Source organism: Lepus europaeus, chromosome 3 (genome assembly GCF_033115175.1).
Source record: "Lepus europaeus isolate LE1 chromosome 3, mLepTim1.pri, whole genome shotgun sequence".
In the NCBI taxonomy this organism is placed as follows: Eukaryota; Metazoa; Chordata; class Mammalia; order Lagomorpha; family Leporidae; genus Lepus; species Lepus europaeus.
In genome coordinates, this window is record NC_084829.1 from 34,182,861 (window position 1) to 34,197,280 (window position 14,420).

Genomic DNA, 14,420 nt, shown 5'->3' on the forward strand with positions numbered 1-14,420 from the left:
CCTGTGTGTCCCCGGCCACCCCTACGGCCCACAGCCCCCACTCCGCCCCCGCCCCCGGCCCGGCCCCCGGCCGCAGCTGCCCGCCCACAGCCAGAGGGGAAACCCCACCCCCGCGCTACACCTGGGGTGCGGGGGCGGGAACACTCTCCCTCCTTCCCTCCCTCTTTCTCGGGCGACCCTCGGACCGCTCAGCCCTGCTCCTCAAGTATCCTAAATCTCCCTCTTCGGTAATCCCAAATAGGACTATCTACCCTCAGCCCCTTGCCTTTCACAGACCCAAACGTCCAGTCACACCCCTTCCCCAGCCCCCTCGCCCCGACAGCCCAGAGCCCCCTTCTCAGCAGAAGCCTGGGCGGAACCTAGGGTACGGTGGGAGGGGAGAGGCGGGCCTGGGGGTCGCCACCCCACCCCCCACGCGACCCGTAATCAGGTCTCCGTAATTACCTCCCTCGGCCCGCCCCGTGTAATTACAGAGCAGGCCTGGGGTGGGGTATTTATAGACCAGGCTATAGATAGCAACTAACTGGTTTTGGGGGCTGCCAGTCGGGGGCTGGGGGGTGCCGGCTGGAGGCAGAGAGAGGCCAGAGACTGGGACAAACAGGCGGGTCAGCTCCGAGGGAATGGAGATAGGGCAACGAGGTAAGGGGAGTGCGGGCCCCAGGTGGACTGGGGGTCGTCAGCGCCGCCGGGAGGATCGGGCAACGGGGTCACCCGGGGACGCGGGCCCGTCTTCAGGCGAGCTGCGGCGGCCGCGCTCGGCGTCCAGCGCGCCCCCACGAACGGGCACAGCGCCGGGTCTGCCCGGAGCCCGCGGCGCGGCCGGAGGGAAGGCCTGGGCGAGCCTCGGCGCCGCCGCCCGCTGGCGCTGGGAGGGCACCGGCGAACAAGGCGCCTTTGAGAACGGCCGCCCCCCTCCCTCCTCCGGCCGGCCCCGCCCCCAGCCTGGCACACCTTCTCCCCCCTCCCCGACAAAGCGCGCCTTGTGTCCCCCACCCTGCGCCTGCCTCTCGGGGCCCCAGGGAACCTCGGGGCGGCAAGGGAAAAGGAGCCCGTCTTGCACTCCAAACTGGGCACCCCCCACTACACACCGAGGCCCACCCCAGTCAGTCACCTCAGTCCAAGAAAACGGCATTTTTAATTTGAAAGCGATTTTATGTGTGAGTGAAAGAGGGGAAAGGAACCCCAAAGAGATGAAATGCAGGGCGAAGCGTCATGCGGCCCCAGCACCCCCTCTCTGCAGGCTGCCCACCTCCCCTCAGGGAGCCTGGGAGTGTCGCCCCAGGCCGGACAGCCGCAGAGAAGGGCCCAGGCACCACACTCAAACCATCCCCGCTGGCCCAGGCCGCTTCCCCAAGTTAGCCTGACAGACGTGGGGCAGGGGAGTCCAGGACACAGACCCCAACACCCGCCGCCACCACTGGCATTTCTTAGTCAACCTGGGCAAGTACAGTACTTCTTTGAATCTGACTGCAAGTCTCTGTCCTCAGAGGAAATTAAAAATAGACCGGCTTCTGCATCTCCACCAACCCCTTAACCACCACCACCTTTCGGATTTTTCAGTCTGACTTCAGGAGCTGAAGTGTGAAAGGGGCTCTAGGCAGATCTGTGACAGGCCCTCGTCCTCTTCCAGAGAGGCCCCCACCTGCAGCTCCGGGAAGAGGAAGGCCTGACGCAGCCCTACTCTCATGCCCTTCAGCTTGGGGGGCCTGCCCCCCAACCCCCATTTCCACTCTTCACACGGGGAACAAAGTGAGGCAAGGGGACAAGGAGACAGAGTCCTAGGAGCAGGGCCAGTGCTTTGTGCTGGGGAACATGGGGGTGAGAAATCACCCCAAATCATGGCAGACCCTAACAACTTCGAAGACTCAAGGCCATTGAAGGGAGACGTCCAGTCCCCACAGGGAGCTGGGGTCCCCTCCGATGGGACACCAAGGAAACCCTCGCAGGGTTTATGGATCCTGTCGCAGGTCTCGTTCTGCTCAGCACCCCTCACCCCTCTGAGGTTCCGTCTGGGAACATGGCCCCACCCCCGGCACACGCCGCAGGCGAGGAGCACTGGGTCTGGGTCTGGGTCTGGGCTCAGGCCAGCTGGTGGGGAGCTTCGAGCATCTCCATGAGGAAGGTGTCGATGGGAGTGTCGCCAATGAGCTTGAAGAAAAACAGATGTTCTAGACACTTAAGGCCGATGGACCGGAGAGCAGGAAGACGTAGCAGCAGCTTGGCAAACCTGAGGTGGAGGTGAGAGGAGGGGAGTGAGGGCTAGAAGCACCAGGCCTCGCGTCAGCCCTCGTGGCTCTCAGCCCCACCGCCGCGGCTCACCGTCCCTGCTGCTCAGGGTACTTCTGTTTGCAGTAGGTCTCCAAGGAGGCGTACACCTTCTCCCTCAGGACCTCCACCTCGCTGGGGTTGGAGAGGCCCTTGGCATCTGGAAAGAGGAAAGAAGACAACTCCAATCAGGACAGACATGGAGCCGTGGCCACAGGATGCCCCTCCAGGGGCCCCCGCCCCCGCTTGGCCTCTATCAGACAGCAGAGGCAGGGCCCGTGCGGTCCGTGGGATGGGGGTCACAACTGGAACGTATCCCTGGGCTTTCCCTGGGTCAGCAGGGAGGTTTCCGGGCTGAGTCTTACTGAGGGGGCTGGCTGGGTAATTTAGGAGTCTCCGCAGAAGAGGAGGCTCCAAGGTTGCCTTGGTCTTGGAAGACAGAGGGCATGCTCCTCTTACCTGGATTAAACAGAATGATTGCCCTCAGGCAGCCAAGCTCTGTCTTGTCCATCCTCATGTCACGCATTTTGGACACTAGCTCTGTCAGCACCCTGGAGAGGGACCTGCAGGTCACTCAAAGGTCACAGCTCAGCCAGCCTTGGACACGGACCAGCCTATAGCCCCACCCCCTCTTCCTGAAGGTCAGCCCAGTCGAAGGCCACTGACCGATCAAAGATGGCTCCCACGCCTGCGGAATGGGCTGAGTTGCGATGCACGTGAAGACCTGTGGCGAGGAGGATGCCGTCTCGGACGTCAATGGACCGGTGGGAGAAAGAAGCAATGAGGAGCTCGTTCCAGCCTGGGTGGGGGTGGCAAAGGTCGGAGGCAGAGGTCAGGCCGTGGGACTCCAGGTCCAGAGCAGAACGCAGAGGGTGGGGAGGTCAGAAAACTGGGCTCCCTGAGTATGGGAGGTGAGGCCACTGGGGTCACTGAAGGTCAGCAGATCAGATGTCAAGAGGTCAGGGGTCCAAGGTCACTGACCTGCCCGCAGCAGTATGACCTGGTCATCCAGAGGCAAGGAGGAAAAGTGTGGGATCCTCTTCGCCCATTCAACCAGCGTGAACAGCTGTTTGTCAGCTGCCTGGCAGATGTTAGTCACGGGGTCATTTGGCTACAAGAGACAGGGGAGGAAAGAGTCACGGGAGGTTTAACAGTGCACTGGGAGCCCCCTCCTCCGAGCTAGTCTTCCTCCAGCCCCTCTAAACCAGTCAGGCTTCTCGACTGTTACTGGTGTAAATGGCCATCTGTCTGGGACTTGCCTGTGGTCCTGCCACTGGGTTGTGTGGGGAGTGGGCAAGGCGGGAGCTGGCACAGCCACCTCGGATGTCTGAGCCACCTTGTTTAGCAGTTACAAGGGTTGTCGGGGGAGGGAGGGGGAAGGGGGGGGACCAGGCCTAGACTCCCCGCCCCCCGCCCCCAACACGAAGACAGGTGAATTGACCCCATCACTCACACTGCTGCCGCTCCCCCCGGTTCCCCCAGGGCCCTCAACGCCCTGGTCACTCTTCTGCTCCACAGCAAGCTCTGCCTCCAGGATCCTGTCCACGGGCATCTCCTCGGGGGCTCCCCCAGCCCCCTCCCCATCGCCATCCTTGTCCTTGCCCCGCTGGCGCTCCTCCTGTACTGCTGTGGAGGGGGAGGGAGAGGAAGGAAAATGGAAGTCAGCAGCCAGCCGAGAAGGGATCCCGAAATACCACAGGGCCTTAGCAGGGTCTCCGTCCCTGGGCACACAGTTATAGGAAGTGCTGGGCTGGGGACAGTCTGGAAGCAGAAGTTGTAAAAGGACAGAGAAATAAGAGGAAGGGAAGAGGAGGGGAGGACTGGGGAGGAAGCCTGTACTTAAAGTGGGCCCACTACGTTAGAAACACGGTCAGCACGTTTAACACTCACTCATGTATCGGAACAACTGGGAGCACTTGTTTCTCTTCTCAAAGATGAAGAACTGAGGGCTCAGAGACGTTACAGAGCTTCCCTAAGTTCACACACCACCTGGCAGGCCACACGTTTGAATTCAAGTGCGCCTGACTTCAAACCTTGTATTCTTCTGACCCAATAAACAGCCAGTAAAAGGAGGACTGGCCTGGGTCTTCGGAGTTGTGGGTTCTGAGCCCGGCCCCACCACTCTTTCGTGATGTGTGTGACCTTGGGAAAGCCAGGCCGCTGGTCCGACTTCTCTAAAATGAGAGACCGGGCCAAGCCGCTCTCAAAATTCTAGGAGTCAGGAAACGAGACGGAGGAGAGGGGAGGCAGGCCCTGAGGCCTGCGGCCTGGGAGGACAGAGCCAGGGCTGAGGGAGGAAACAGAGCAGGAGCGCGAGGCGGAAGGAGGGCGGGCAGAGGCCCACCGCCCACCGCAAGCAAAGCTGTCCTACCCTGGGGCACTGGGACAGGTCACGGGGCAGAAGCACTAAGGAAACTCAAGCAACAGAGCAGGGTGCTGGGGGAAGAGCTGAGAGGGCCAGAGAAGTCCAATGTCGCCCTCTGGAGGAGAGAGCGCGCAGTCCCGCTCCCGGGAGGCGCACAGGCTGAGGCTGCCCTCCCCTCCCGGAGTCCTTACCCTCCCTCTTCATGCCCGTGGCCAGGCATTTCTGGTAGCGGCAGTACTGACAGCGGTTCCGCTGGCGCTTGTCCACCGTGCAGTCCTTGTTGTCGCGGCACGAGTAGGTGAGGTCCTTGCGGATGGTGCGCTTGAAGAAGCCCTTGCAGCCCTCACAGCTGTAGACCCCGTAGTGTTTGCCTGCAGGGGCAGGGGCACAGCAATCAGGAGGCTGCGTGGAGACCTCACAGGGAAGTCTCTTGCCAGTCTCCAGCAAAACTCAGCTGTAAGTCTCCCCTGTGTTTGCCAAATCCTCACATGGAGATGCGGAGCGAAGAAGTGAGTGGCTATCCAGCGACCCCCCTACAGCAGTGCCCCTTCTCCTCTGAGCACCCCACATCTGAGCTCTCATCAGGCCTCCACCCCAGTCCGAGACCCCCGCCCGACAGGAGGGTACAGGTGCAGCCGCTCTTCCTCCTGCAGGCCATACCTGAACTTCTGTCCCCGCAGATTGCACACAGCCGTTTGCCAGCTCCAGGGCCACCTGGAGGGGGTGGACAGTGCAGGCCCCGGACCCCTAAGACGGGTGGCTTCACATCTTCAGGGGGGCCAGCCCCACCCCCAGGGAGCGACACTGTTGAGTTTATCTGGGATGGGGGGAGACAGGGAAGTCACAGGGAGACTCACTGGGAAGGAAATCGCTCCCCACCACTAGGCAGGGCCCACGCTGCACATTCCGGAAGACAATATTTACACTGCAGCCCGCCAGAAGGGCCATCCCCAGCGCACAACCCCAAAGAGGTAGGGACAGCACCCCCACCCCCACCACCAAGATGGCGCAGCACAGCGGCCCTGAAGGGCATGTGTCCAGGAAGGCCATTTGGGAGGAAGGGGCGTGGAGAACATCAGGGTTCTTTGACAGGGGTGGGGCGCAAACATGCTGAAAGATCAGTCACCTCAGAAGGGCAAGGGGTCTCCCAAGGACCACAGGCCTGCCAGTGTTAGCGGGCTGGGAGGTCAGTGGCCCACAGGGAACTCCACCCAAGCATCTGGGATTCCAAGGAAATGCAAGTGGAGAGGCAGTAGGTGGGTCACAACCTCTCACCTGGGGGCTGCTGACAGGCCCGGAGAATCCTGGGGGAGCTGGAGGGGGCAGGCCAGGGGACCCCATGGAAGAACTGATGACGGGGAAGGGGGAGCCCAGTGGAGGAGGTGGCATCGGGGGTGGGGGTGGGGCCCCAGAGCCTCCAAGGGATGGGGCCGCTGAAGCAGGGAGGGGTGGTCCAGGCGGAGAAGGGGGAGAGAGCCCCTGTGTAAGGGGGGCTGGGGAGGAGCTGTCTGGGCTTCGGGAGTCTGAGGGAGGGGCACAGACAGACACACACAGACAGGAGAGATAAAAAAAAAAAGAGAGAGAGAGAGAGAGAGAATGAGTGTTCCATCATCCAACTGAAGACTTTAATTCTCTAATCCCGCATCGCACCCAACCCACCCCACCCCGCTCCACACGCCCTATCTGTGATGAGCAGAGAGGGGGGAAAATCCAATCAATGCATCTGAATGAAAACCAGGTCACCCAAGCCAGACCTGTCTCGCGGGTGGGGGCAGCACGTGGAGCGGCCACAGCGAGCGGGGGAAAGACACAGGCGGAAGAGACCCTTCCGGGACGCAGGATCTGCCTTTACACGTTCGCCCAGGGTTCTCAAGCCCAGGGCCAAGCGCGTTCTGCCCGCGCCCGGGCCCGCCGGCGTGCTGGGCCTCGAGCGGCCGCGGCCAGAAGGGCGGAAGCTCCCCCTCCCCGCCCCGCCCCGGGGGGAGGGCGCTGAGGCCTTCGGCGGGGAGAGGACGCGTGTTTACAAACAAGGGGGCGGGAGCGCCGGGGAACGGGCGCCGGAGGAGGGGGTGGGGTGGGGTTGCAGATAACGCGGCCACTGGCTCGCCCGCCCGTCCGCTAGGACACTCACCCCGCCCGCTGTCGCCCATCCCGTCCCGTCCAGCCTCCCCCGGCTCCGGCTCCGGGGTTTGTTGTTCTCCGGCTGCCGCCGCCGCCGCCGCCGCCGCGGGATCCAGCCAGGGCCGTCGCCGCCGCCACCGGGACGCGACCCCACAATGCATTTCTTTTCGCACCCCCACCGGCCCACACTGCCCTGCGGCATGCCGCTCGGGGAGGAAGGGCGGGCGAGCGGCCCAAGACATGGTCCCCGGCTGAGTGTAGGGATGAGAGGAGGTGCCAGGGGCTCCCCAGGTGTGGTCGAGGGACTAACTGAGCACGAGTAAGTCCCAGAGGAAAAAGACTCTGGCCTGAGCTGGATCGGATTAGGCGCTTCCCTCTTCTGTGTACCAAAATGACAGCGCCGATGCGGCAGCCATCTTTGTACGAACGGGAAGTCTCGTCGCTAGTTCCCGCCCCCTCGTCTAGTTGGAAACGGAGGAGGCGGGCTCCTCTGACGGGTTAACACTCCTCGCCCGCCCTCCCCGCGAAGAACCTCCACTCGTGCGCGTGCGCGTGCGCGTCAGGCTGGGCGGCTTCGGGGCTGCCGGGGTGCCGGGTGCCGCCATATTGGTAAAGGTATCGGGGGAGCGTCCCTCTTCTCGCGGGAGCTGGAGGCGTGACTGCCACGTCCGAGCAAGCCGCGAAAGGAGAGGACTCCGCAGCCGGTGAGAACTCCTGCCTTTCTCTGTCGTCCCTTTCAGGCCTTTTCCCCCTCTAGTGAGTCAGAGAGGAGGGCCCAGAGACTGTAACGTGACACGTGAAAGCCTAGAGCGGTGTCCTGGGGGGCCCTCCAGCCGGGAGTGGTGTCGGAATATAAAGAAGAACGAGCCTTGGGAGTACTGTGGGGTGGGGGCAGAATGGAGTGGGGGAGCGGCCCATAGAGGTGGACGGAGGGCGCGAGCGGAATAAAACGGACCCCAGTAGGTCGAGTGAAGTCACTGTCTCTGTCCCTCTGGTCAGCGTGATGGCCAGAGGCCTGGGGGCCCCCCACTGGGTGGCCATGGGGCTGCTGACCTGGGCAGCCTTGGGGCTGCTGGTGGCTGGACACGGGGGTCATGGCGACCAGCACGAGGACCTGCAAGAGGACTTCCATGGCCACAGCCACAGGCATTCACATGAGGATTTCCACCATGGACACAGCCATGCCCATGGCCATGGCCACGGCCACACTCACGAAAGCATCTGGCATGGGCATACCCACGGTCACGACCATGGACATTCACATGAGGATTTGCACCATGGCCATAGCCATTCCCATGGCCACTCCCATGAGAGCCTCTACCACAGAGGACATGGACATGACCATGAGCATAGCCGTGGAGGCTATGGGGAGTCTGGGGCTCCAGGCATCAAGCAGGACCTGGACACTGTCACTCTCTGGGCCTATGTGAGTCCCCAGGGGCCGGGGGAGAGAGGGGCTGGTCTTGCTTGTTGGGAAACCACCCAGCGCTTGACCACCTGATTCTTCCTCACCAGGCACTGGGGGCCACAGTGCTGATATCTGCAGCGCCGTTTTTCTTCCTCTTCCTTATCCCTGTGGAGTCAAACTCCCCCCGCCATAGCTCACTGCTCCAAATCTTGTTAAGCTTTGCTTCTGGCGGACTCCTGGGAGATGCCTTCCTGCACCTCATCCCTCATGCCTTGGGTAAGTTACCTCTGATTTTACCTTAAATATTAACCTATTCCATCCTTTGGGGAAAAGAGTGACCTTCCAGTATTCCCTCTTTGAGTCAGGTGCCCCCTCATCTGTTGTTGTTTTTTTTTGCCGGCCTCGTCCCCCGCCTTCCTCCAGAACCTCACTCTCACCACACGGTGGAGCAGCGCGGCCATGGACACTCACACAGTGGTGAGAAAGAGACTGCCGGGGTTGGAGTGCTGGGGAGGGTCTCCCTCCTCTGCACCTGGACTTGAGGAGGAGATGTCTGGAATCTGCGTCTCCCTTCATGTCCCAATGCTTCCTTCCCAGGCCAAGGCCCCATCCTTTCTGTGGGACTGTGGGTTCTCAGCGGAATTGTCGCCTTCCTTGTGGTGGAGAAGTTCGTGAGGCATGTGAAAGGAGGGCATGGACACAGCCATGGACATGGACACACTCACGGCCACGGGAGTCATGGACGTGCGAGGCAGGGTGAGCCCTGGGCCAGCTTTCCTTAAAGCTACCCTGCCTGCCTGAGCGTCCTCGCACGTTATGGCTGTCAGGCGGGAGGACGCGCCAGGAGACCCTGACCAACTCCCTCCTCCCTCAGAGTGCCCTCCAAAGGAGAAGCAGAGCTCAGAGGAAGAAGAAAAGGAAGGAGGGGTGTTGCGGAAGAGGAAAGGAGGAAGCACGGGGCCCAAAGATGGGTCGGTGGGAGCTCAGAACCCTGAGGAAGAAAAAACAGGCTCAGGTGAGGGTCGGGGTCGGGGAGAAGCCTGGGCAGGGGGACCATCGTGGCTCACACAGAATGTGCGTGTGGGTGATGACAGATGTCAGGAAACACCAAGGGGTTGGCAGTGGGTCGCACAGAATACACGTGCAGGTGGTGACAGGTGTCGGGGAAACCCCAAGGGGTGAAGTGGTCTCTGAGCTGTGGTGTGAGAAGTCTGACTAGGACAGGGGTGATGGATGTTCTGGTCATTTTGTCTTCCTCTCCTGTACAGATCTGCGTGTGTCCGGGTACTTGAATCTGGCTGCCGACTTGGCACACAACTTCACAGATGGTCTGGCCATTGGTGCTTCCTTTCGAGGGGGCCAGGGGCTGGGGATTCTGACCACAATGACCGTCCTGCTGCATGAAGTGCCCCATGAGGTTGGGGATTTTGCCATCTTGGTCCAGTCTGGCTGCAGCAAAAAGCAGGTTGGTGGTGATGTCCATCAAAGACAGTTGTCTCAAATCCTTTATCACTGCTCGTTCACTCCCGACCCGGACTCCCTCTCATTAGTTCCAAACAAATTGTACTGTCATCAACAGATCTGCTAGAGTTGAGGGGAGAAAAGCTCTGTTTTCTTTGTCCTATGCCTCAGTATTTCTTGAACTGTCAGATGATTTATGGAGACGTAACAAACACACACACACATACACACTCACTGCTGCTGAATCAGACCTTAGAAAGTCTGTGGAAAGAACCTCTTTCAACTTTTAAGATCTCTGAGGAAATATTTATTCTAGACAAACCACACACACCCCTTTTTTCTTTGACTTTTGGTTTCCTACCCCTATAGTTCAACAGCCGTATATTGAAACCGCTATAACCTTTAGTTATTGATAAGTGCCTCTCTCTCCTTTCCACCAGGCGATGCGTCTACAACTACTGACAGCAGTGGGGGCACTGGCAGGCACAGCCTGTGCCCTTCTAACCGAAGGAGGGGCAGTGGGCAGTGATGGTGCGGGGGGCGCTGGTCCTGGCTGGATTCTGCCGTTCACCGCAGGTGGTTTCATCTACGTAGCAACAGTGTCCGTGTTGCCTGAGCTGTTGAGGGAGGCGTCACCATTACAGTCACTTCTGGAGGTGCTAGGGCTGCTGGGTGGTGTTGTCATGATGGTGCTGATTGCCCACCTTGAGTGAGAGGTGAGATGAACTGCCCCCACCCCCTGCTCTAAACCTCTTCCCCTAACTCCAGGTCAGAGCTCTGGAGACCGGGGGTCTGGCCAGGGGCATCTGCCAGAGGAAGGCATTGCAGTCTCAGAGAATGGAGACTTCGGCATTTGGGCCTTTAAAATTTGGCTGGGGGCTCTAGAGGTCAGAAAGCTCGGCCAGAGGGACCATTGTGTTGGGTACTGAATGGGGCCATGAAGAAGGCTGGCAGGGAGGCGATGATGGCAGCTGATGGCGGTGTCCCCTACCCCACTAGTTCTCAGAGGACCAAGCTGCCACACGTAGGAGTTCTCCAAGGTCCATCTCCCTCTCCCACCGGTTTCTGGAGGCTTCAAAGGAAGACCAGAACCCTGGACAGAGGGAGGAACCAGAGGAGCAAGGGGATAAACATCAATCGTGTCCTGATTTGGGAGTGATTGGGGGCTGGGGGTGGGGAGAGGGTCAGTTGGTAATCTCGCCTGATTTTTTTGTTGGCTTGTTTGTATTCATTTTGTATCACTGTGTTTGAATCGAGGGGGAGGGGTGGTGACCTGAAATAAAGTCTTTGGATATTCCGCCTCACATGCAGTCTTTGTCTTTTCTTTGGTGGGGAGAAGGCCCCTAATCTTCCCGGCACCCCAAGTCCCCCAGCGAGGCTGTGTGGCCACGCCTCCGCAGTGGGAGGTCTGCCCGCGCTGGCGGCCGCTGATGGCCAGAGTCGATTGGCCCCGCCTTTGCCCTCGCCACGCCCTCTCTGTGCTCGGATTGGCTCGGCGCTCTGGTGGCCGCCCACCCGCCACCCGCCATGGCGTCTCAGCTCCGGCTCCGCTCCGCGCTGGCCCTGGTCACAGGTCGGGGCTGGGGGGTGCTCTCCCTGGGCGGGTAGGGGTTGTCGGAGTGATAGCAGGGTGCGTTCTCAACTCCGCGACCCCTGTGACCTCTGGTCCCTGGTCGAAATCTTACTAACTGCGCCCTGTGACCTCTGACCCTTGCCCCTCCCCAACGTGTTCCATCCACCTCAGGTGCAGGTAGTGGCATCGGCCGCGCGGTCTGTGAGCGCCTGGCCCGCGAGGGGGCCAGTGTGGCCGCCTGCGACTTGGACGCGGCCGCGGCACGGGAGACGGTGCGGCTGCTAGGCGGCCCCGAGAGTGAGGAAGGGGCACCCGGCGGGAAGCACGCTGTCTTCCAGGCTGACGTGTCAGAGGCCAGGGCCGTGGGGCGCCTGCTGGAGCAAGTGCAGGTGAACGCCAGGCCACCTCGCCCCGTTAAAGCTCTACAGTTGTCTGCACTGCGCCCAGCTTTGGGTGGGCTTTTGGTGTGTGACCACCCTGTCCCATAGGCCCGCTTTTCTCGCCCGCCATCTGTCGTGGTGTCCTGCGCCGGCATCACCAGGGATGAGTTTCTGCTCCACATGTCTGAGGAGGACTGGGACAGAGTCGTGGCTGTCAACCTCAAGGTGGTGACCTCTGCGCCTGTGATCTCTCGCTCCTCTTGCTTGGGGAGGGAGCTGGAGGAGGGCTCTCACTGCCGCTGATCTCTCCTGCCAGGGCATCTTCCTGGTCACTCAGGCTGCCGCCCAAGCCCTGGTGGCCAGTGGTCGTCACGGCTCCATCATCAACATCAGTAGCATCATTGGAAAGGTCAGGCTGAGTTAGGGTGAGGTCAGCCAGCCAAGGGGGTGTACAGAGAAGAGCCCCCTCCTCGGGATGCCCAACTCATCCCTCGCCTGGGATTCACTTGTAGGTGGGGAACTTGGGGCAGACAAACTATGCTGCATCCAAGGCCGGAGTGATTGGGCTGACCCAGACAGTAGCCAAAGAGCTTGGACGGTAGGTCAGATACCTGGTGGTCCTGGGGGGTTTGCTGAGGCCATGAGTGGGCCTGCGGGAGGGGTCAGCGTGCTGGCCTCTGCAGAGTTAACGGCCACCCTGCCTTCCACAGACACGGGATCCGCTGTAACTCTGTCCTCCCAGGGTTCATTACAACACCCATGACACAGAAAGTGCCGCAGAAAGTGATAGACAAGGTAGGAGGCTGGGGGGGAGGGGGAAGACAGAAGCATCCACACAATCTATTTGGGCCTCAGAGAGAGAGAATGCTGGACACAGTGCCTGGCAAACAATATTCAATAAACGCATAAGAAATCAAAAGGCAAAGGAGTACAGACTCAGTCTCCCAAAACTTCCATAAAAGAGACTTTCACTCACATATGAGTGTTTCCCTACAGGTGACCGGAATGATCCCGATGGGACACATGGGGAGCCCCGAGGGTGAGCACTGAGTGGGGAGGAGGCCTGGAAGGACCCCAAGTTTTATGGTATTTTTAGAGGGTCCCACCCAGATTGCTAGTTGATGTGTGTTTGGGGGAGGGGTGTATTTGGTGGAGATGCTGGCTAATTTGCGTATGTGGGCGTGAGCAGGACCTGCCCTCTTCCTCCCTCTCCCATAGATGTGGCCAATGCGGTCGCGTTCCTGGCATCGGAAGACAGTGGATACATCACAGGGGCCTCAGTGGAAGTCACTGGTACAAGGCCGACATGGGGAGGGAGAGGGCAGAGAAGTGGAACCAGATTATATCAAAAGCATGGGGAGTGTGGAGCCTCTGTGGGAAGGGCAGAGGCTCCTGGGGCCAGGGACAGAAGTGGGCACCCCCCAGCCCATTTGTCTCTCCACCCATGCTCTGTCCAAATGTTTCTGCTCCTCCCAGGAGGTCTTTTCATGTAGCTGCCTCAAGGACCCTGGGCTCTGCTGGCGCCCCCACCACTCCGCCCGGCCTCCTGCTGATGAGGACTCCAGTTCCCAGGCTACAAAAGGGGTGGCAGTGTCTGGCTCAGGAATGCTGAATATGGGAGGCAGGGGTGCTTGTGACCCTAATAAATTCCAAATCCTCTTCCCTGCCACCTCCGGTTCTTCTTGTGCCCAAGCCCTCAGACCCTTCCCCACCTCCCCCTCTTTCCCTTTCCCCAAGGATTGTTCCCTTTCACTGCCTGGTCTCCCAGGGCAACCCCCGCCGCCGGGTGTGAGAGGAAGGAGTGTGTGTCACTGTGTCTGTGTGACACTCCGAGTCTTTTTGGAGGGAGCGGTTTCCACCCCACCCCCTGCCACTGGTTCTGCAGCACCAGGCCCTCCCCCCAACACCCTGGGTCCTTATGGTCCCCAGGGGTGAACTGTTCACGGCCCCTTCCTGGTGTCCAGTCCGGCTGTGGGAGAGGGTCTTGGAACAGGTGGCCCTCCCCCACCCTTCTCTTTTCTCTGAAGCCCCCCCTCCCCTTTCTCTCCACCTTACAATAGCTGCAGCCGGCCTGGGGTCGGATGGGGGGGATTAGGGGAGGGGGCCAGGATTAGGGGAATGGACCAGACGATGAAAGGGGCTGGAGGAGAGCAGAAGGGAGGGGGCTGGGAGAAGGAGGAGGAAGGGGAGGGGGTCTGCGCTAATCGACTCTGGCGCCCACATAAGGACTGGCCACGGACAGAAGGAGAGGACAGGGAAGTAGGGGGAACTGGGGTGGGGGGCAAGGGGACCCACTGCTGCCTTGTCCCAGAGACAGGCCACCCCCTGGCAGCCGCAGCCCCCAGTCTGGGAGCCCCAGCTCAGGCTGGAGGGGTTAGGACCCCGGCCAGGGTCTCTTGGTCTCTCTCCGGTATCCCTCTTATCACCCTGCCCTCAATGGGGATCGCTCTGTCCCTTCCTCTTCTCTTCCTCACCGCCGACCCCCTTCCTTGACTAGGATGCTAGCAAAGTCCTCTGCCCACTTCCCCCGCACTCCAGATATAAAGGCCCTTGTGCCCCTGCCCCGCGCGCACTCCCCCTCCCCAGTGGGAGCCCCATCTGTGCGCCCCAGCTTCCGCGTGGTGTCTCCATCCCCCCCCCCCCCACCTCCCCATTCCTCCCGTGCGCTCCCTCCCGCCGCGGGCCGCGGCTCCTGATTGTCCAAACGCAATTCTCGAGTCTATGGCTCCGGCCGAGAGTTGGGTTTGGACGTCCCGAGCCGCTGCCCCCAGACCTCGAGGGGGAGAGCGGGTCGGAGGGCCCAGGGGGAGCCAGGGCGGAGGCTGGAGCAAGTCCCCAGGGTGGTCA

General features: G+C 60.9%; 3 protein-coding genes across 6 annotated transcripts; 2 read left to right on the top strand and 1 right to left on the bottom strand.

Moving 5' to 3' along the window:
• Positions 1–1,116: 1,116 nt before the first annotated feature.
• On the bottom strand, positions 1,117–7,208 carry RXRB (retinoid X receptor beta). Of its 3 annotated transcripts, none has more exons than XM_062185931.1 (10): positions 6,762–7,208; positions 5,906–6,153; positions 5,291–5,447; positions 4,822–5,001; positions 3,719–3,891; positions 3,247–3,376; positions 2,932–3,064; positions 2,725–2,828; positions 2,320–2,425; positions 1,117–2,227 (listed from the first exon to the last, which is right to left on the bottom strand). In XM_062185931.1, the coding sequence occupies exons 1-10, from the start codon at positions 6,991–6,993 to the stop codon at positions 2,080–2,082; spliced, it is 1,611 nt and encodes a 536-aa protein (XP_062041915.1). In that variant the 5' UTR covers positions 6,994–7,208; the 3' UTR covers positions 1,117–2,079. The 3 variants fall into 3 exon arrangements, with proteins under 3 accessions (XP_062041915.1, XP_062041916.1, XP_062041917.1); XM_062185932.1 differs by having other exon boundaries at positions 2,725–2,816; positions 6,762–7,207; XM_062185933.1 differs by lacking the exon at positions 6,762–7,208 and adding an exon at positions 6,385–6,464.
• Positions 7,209–7,323: 115 nt separating this feature from the next.
• On the top strand, positions 7,324–10,916 carry SLC39A7 (solute carrier family 39 member 7). Of its 2 annotated transcripts, XM_062185934.1 has the most exons (8): positions 7,324–7,455; positions 7,751–8,177; positions 8,267–8,435; positions 8,583–8,636; positions 8,757–8,915; positions 9,034–9,174; positions 9,428–9,624; positions 10,061–10,916. In XM_062185934.1, exons 2-8 carry the CDS (start codon positions 7,755–7,757, stop codon positions 10,331–10,333), a joined length of 1,416 nt encoding a protein of 471 aa, XP_062041918.1. In that variant the 5' UTR covers positions 7,324–7,455; positions 7,751–7,754; the 3' UTR covers positions 10,334–10,916. The 2 variants fall into 2 exon arrangements, with proteins under 2 accessions (XP_062041918.1, XP_062041919.1); XM_062185935.1 differs by lacking the exon at positions 7,324–7,455 and having other exon boundaries at positions 7,846–7,897; positions 8,283–8,435.
• A 203-nt stretch (positions 10,917–11,119) lies between these two features.
• HSD17B8 (hydroxysteroid 17-beta dehydrogenase 8) lies at positions 11,120–13,242 on the top strand. Its single transcript, XM_062187439.1, has 9 exons — positions 11,120–11,193; positions 11,365–11,582; positions 11,682–11,798; positions 11,890–11,982; positions 12,086–12,171; positions 12,284–12,368; positions 12,570–12,612; positions 12,792–12,866; positions 13,050–13,242. The coding sequence occupies exons 1-9, from the start codon at positions 11,148–11,150 to the stop codon at positions 13,064–13,066; spliced, it is 780 nt and encodes a 259-aa protein (XP_062043423.1). The 5' UTR covers positions 11,120–11,147; the 3' UTR covers positions 13,067–13,242.
• Positions 13,243–14,420: the final 1,178 nt, after the last annotated feature.

Excerpts from the sequence above, each read along its gene's own strand:
- SLC39A7 (XM_062185934.1), top strand. The coding sequence starts at position 7,755 with ATGGCCAGAGGCCTGGGGGCCCCCCACTGGGTGGCCATGGGGCTGCTG. Across the intron at positions 8,178-8,266 it reads CTGTCACTCTCTGGGCCTAT|GCACTGGGGGCCACAGTGCT; the intron begins GTGAGTCCCCAG and ends CTTCCTCACCAG. Across the intron at positions 9,175-9,427 it reads GGAAGAAAAAACAGGCTCAG|ATCTGCGTGTGTCCGGGTAC; the intron begins GTGAGGGTCGGG and ends TCTCCTGTACAG.
- RXRB (XM_062185931.1), bottom strand. The coding sequence starts at position 6,993 with ATGTCTTGGGCCGCTCGCCCGCCCTTCCTCCCCGAGCGGCATGCCGCA. Across the intron at positions 6,154-6,761 it reads GATGGGCGACAGCGGGCGGG|ACTCCCGAAGCCCAGACAGC; the intron begins GTGAGTGTCCTA and ends CCCCTCCCTCAG. Across the intron at positions 5,448-5,905 it reads GGCCTGTCAGCAGCCCCCAG|ATAAACTCAACAGTGTCGCT; the intron begins GTGAGAGGTTGT and ends CCCCCATCCCAG.
- HSD17B8 (XM_062187439.1), top strand. The coding sequence starts at position 11,148 with ATGGCGTCTCAGCTCCGGCTCCGCTCCGCGCTGGCCCTGGTCACAG. Across the intron at positions 11,583-11,681 it reads GCCTGCTGGAGCAAGTGCAG|GCCCGCTTTTCTCGCCCGCC; the intron begins GTGAACGCCAGG and ends CCTGTCCCATAG. Across the intron at positions 11,799-11,889 it reads TCGTGGCTGTCAACCTCAAG|GGCATCTTCCTGGTCACTCA; the intron begins GTGGTGACCTCT and ends CTCTCCTGCCAG.